The sequence below is a fragment of the Pelobates fuscus genome, chromosome 3, assembly GCF_036172605.1.
Source record: "Pelobates fuscus isolate aPelFus1 chromosome 3, aPelFus1.pri, whole genome shotgun sequence".
Classification (NCBI taxonomy): domain Eukaryota; kingdom Metazoa; phylum Chordata; class Amphibia; order Anura; family Pelobatidae; genus Pelobates; species Pelobates fuscus.
The window spans coordinates 222,941,416-222,944,946 of NC_086319.1; the positions used below are offsets into that span (position 1 = coordinate 222,941,416).

Below are 3,531 nucleotides of genomic sequence, written 5' to 3' on the forward strand. Positions count from 1 at the left end.
GATACAAACCCATACAGAGGAAATATTACTATAAATTAAATAAACTAAAAAGATGGTAATATAGGTGTAACCTAAAATATGGCAACACTTATTTTCAAATACTTACACGAGATGCTTTAAAAGAGAAATGCTCAAAATAATATATATAAAATGAAAAACTCAATAGAATATAGAGGATTGAAATAAAGAGGATTGAAATAAAACTCAGAACGAAAATTGAGTTAGAGTATAGAATAGAAAATCAATAATTAGTTAACACATATCTGAGTTTTCCACATAGTATTAAATCAAGAAATTCAATCTTTAATTTATTCTTTTTACTTGTAAATGAAAGCTACAAATTGTTAGTGTTGAGATTGTTGACAAAGTTCTCAATATTATCATAATCACCTTTCCAGATGACTACTATGTTGTCAATAAAAGTCTATAAAATACTATGCGTTCCCTCCACATAGGATTATTTAAAACATGGGTAGATTCCCAAAGTCCCATAAATAAATTAGCATAAGATGGGACGAAGCTTGTTCCCATTGCTGTACTTTTTGTTTGCAGGTAAAATTGACCATTAAAGTTAAAATAATTGTGAGTTAAAATAAACAAGGCACTCTCTAACAATGCCTCTGCCTGACCTTGAGGAAGGAGTGGATCAGCGAATAGAAAGTGTTCAAGCACCTTTAGACCTAAATGATGGTCTATATTAGAGTAGAGAGCCGTGACATCAATTATTAGCCAACAATAGTTGTCCTGCAACTTTATCGCCTGCATCAAAGATAAGACATGACCAGTGTCTTTGATATAGGAAGGTAGGTTAATAACAAATTTCTGAATATGAATGTCCACCCACTTGGAAAGAGGAGCTGGTAAGGAACCAATTGACGAGATAACAGGCCGTCCAGGGGGATAGCTTAGAGACTTAGTAGAAAAGTAAAACAAGAGATTAAAAATAAGAAAATAGCATTTAAAGCATTTAAAAATCGGACAAATCAGAGGCATCCTATATAAGATATAAGGAAGCCAATAATGCCTTTAAAAAGGCAATTACTAGATTACTAGATTTGCCTAAACGACAGCTGTCACTTCCGCTATCGGGGGGGATACCGGAGCGATGACTGCCACACTTCGTCCATACCTCTGCGCAGTCCGCTCCACGTTGGAGGTGGCAGTATGCCTGGAAAATTTCTCTTCTCAGGTTGTGGAGCGACATAACAAGCCTGAAGTTGAAGTCAGGAGTAGCAAAGAGCTGCTGTTACAGCCAGTGATTATAAGTAGGAACGAAAAGGAAAAAGTTCTTATTGAAGGATCCATTAACTCTGTGCGTGTCAGCATTGCTGTAAAACAGGCTGATGAAATTGAAAAGATCTTGTGCCATAAATTTATGCGCTTCATGATGATGAGAGCTGAAAACTTCTTCATCTTGCGCCGAAAGCCTGTAGAGGGATACGATATCAGCTTCCTGATCACAAACTTCCATACGGAGCAGATGTACAAACACAAGCTGGTTGACTTTGTGATCCATTTCATGTAAGAGATTGATAAGGAGATCAGCGAGATGAAATTGTCCGTGAACGCAAGAGCTCGTATCGTTGCTGAGGAATTCCTTAAGAATTTTTAAAGATTGTGGGATGCTCTGCAGGATGTGACTTCCTCGTCTCGCCCATGGATCTCTGCATCACTGCTGAAAAAGTCTGGGCGGGGAGTAATAGGGGGGGGGGGGGGCTTGCAATTAAAGTGCGGTATAGAGAGGCAGTGATTGTTCGTCAGGGAGACCTCTGGGGGAAATGTTTATGGCATTTACCTTCATTCCAATATCCCCCACAGGATGGGACAGAATATTTTTATTGTTTATTTTGAGAGAAATGTTGTACTTGTCTGATTCTGTATTCACTTTCTTTTTTTTTTTAAGTCATTACTGAATTTATTTTTACATTTCTTTTCTGATATATATTTGCAAAATTTCCAGTAATGTCATCGCTGTTCACAATGGGAACATGGGTGATAAAGGCATTTGTTGCAAGCAGCTTGCCTTTTTTCATTCCCTTCCTCCCTGCAAAATGATATATAATTGTAGATTATGCTAGCTTTAGTGTACCTATAATCTTAATTTTATTAATGACAGGAGGCGAGTATTTGCTTAAGTCTCTCTTTACTAGAACTCCACAGCAGCACAGAAAACAACCAATCAGAAAAAAGTTAGGTACTATAAAACTCCCCTCCCCATGCATCATTTCCTCTTTCAAGCTGCGACAAAACAGAATAAAAGGCAGAGAACATCATGGGGAAGAAACGAAGTCCTAGATACGATGAATATAACGATGTCCACCATCCAAGTGTAACCGTCAAACTAGATAGTGTAGATGGACTGTAAACTGAAACGAGAGAAAAACAGAATCGAACAGGTTGATTATCCAATGAAATGTACTCTGAATAAACATGTAGGTACCCAACGTAGCAACAAAATTAACCTAATATATAAATATCCCAACCCTACTTATGGAAAAAAACACAGACATAAGGAACAAGCGACAGGTAGCAGAGACAACAAACAGAGTTGCATACTTACCTGATAATCTAAACTATAACCTTAAACAAGGGAGGGACAAGAATGGGTGGGAAATACTCGCCTCCTGTCATTAATAAAATTAAGATTATAGGTACACTAAAGCTAGCATAATCTACAATTTTATAACATGACAGGAGGCTTCGTATTTGCTGTTTCAACGCTCAGTTCACCAAACCAACGCTGTTTGTGTCGCTGGTAATATTCCAGGAAATATCAGAGTAATCCTAATTGGACCTTCCCAATACGATAGATGACAGCCGACGGGTCAAAGAAGATGCCAACCGACGAAGAATCTCAGATACGGAACAAAAGCACCATCCGCCGGTAAATCCATTGTACGTGGTGTAGCAACCTGTTTCCTAGAAGTCGGTCCATGAGCTGGTAGGCTGACCTATTAGCCACATTCCTATAGTTGTATAACTTCGAAATCCGATCTAGGACCTAGGGTCGCGAGGAGAAAACTAACACCAAGTCTCAACTCATGACCCGTAAGGCGGCTCCTCCGATCGTGCCAGGGCCATTCGGCGATGCGGCCTTGCAGGGAGATCTCCAATTCCAAGGAATGCACCGAAGACCACCACCAAAATCGCAAAAGTAATCGAGGAGGAACTTTCGTACCTTCCTGTTCCACCCGGTGGGGTGTCGCATCCGAGTATAAATTCATAATGCAGGCAATAGTGTGGGCAAACCAGCCGCATACTAAGTGATTCCAATATTCCAAACGGACTGTGTAACTTCGGACGCCGTAGAGAAGAGGCTCCAAAGGACGTCCATTCAGGGTTCCGAACTGAACTTGGGTGGAGGAACGGTGGTCGACTATTCTGGGAATAAGGAATCCCAGAAATCTTCAAAGGAATGGAAAGTGAAAACAGGAACGCGGATTCCCATCCAGAAATGCCCCCGTCCAAGAGTGAAAGATGTTTGTGTAGGAGTCGTGGTATACCAGGTACCACCATAAGGTCTCGTAGGTC

The 3,531-nt window shown here is 39.9% G+C and overlaps 1 protein-coding gene across 1 annotated transcript; it reads left to right on the forward strand.

The window, feature by feature from the left end:
- The first annotated feature begins 1,073 nt into the window (after positions 1-1,073).
- On the forward strand, positions 1,074-2,042 carry LOC134601024 (actin-related protein 2/3 complex subunit 4-like). Its single transcript, XM_063445438.1, has one exon. It carries the CDS (start codon positions 1,106-1,108, stop codon positions 1,523-1,525), a length of 420 nt encoding a protein of 139 aa, XP_063301508.1. The 5' UTR covers positions 1,074-1,105; the 3' UTR covers positions 1,526-2,042.
- Positions 2,043-3,531: the final 1,489 nt, after the last annotated feature.

Excerpts from the sequence above, each read along its gene's own strand:
- LOC134601024 (XM_063445438.1), top strand. The coding sequence starts at position 1,106 with ATGACTGCCACACTTCGTCCATACCTCTGCGCAGTCCGCTCCACGTTG.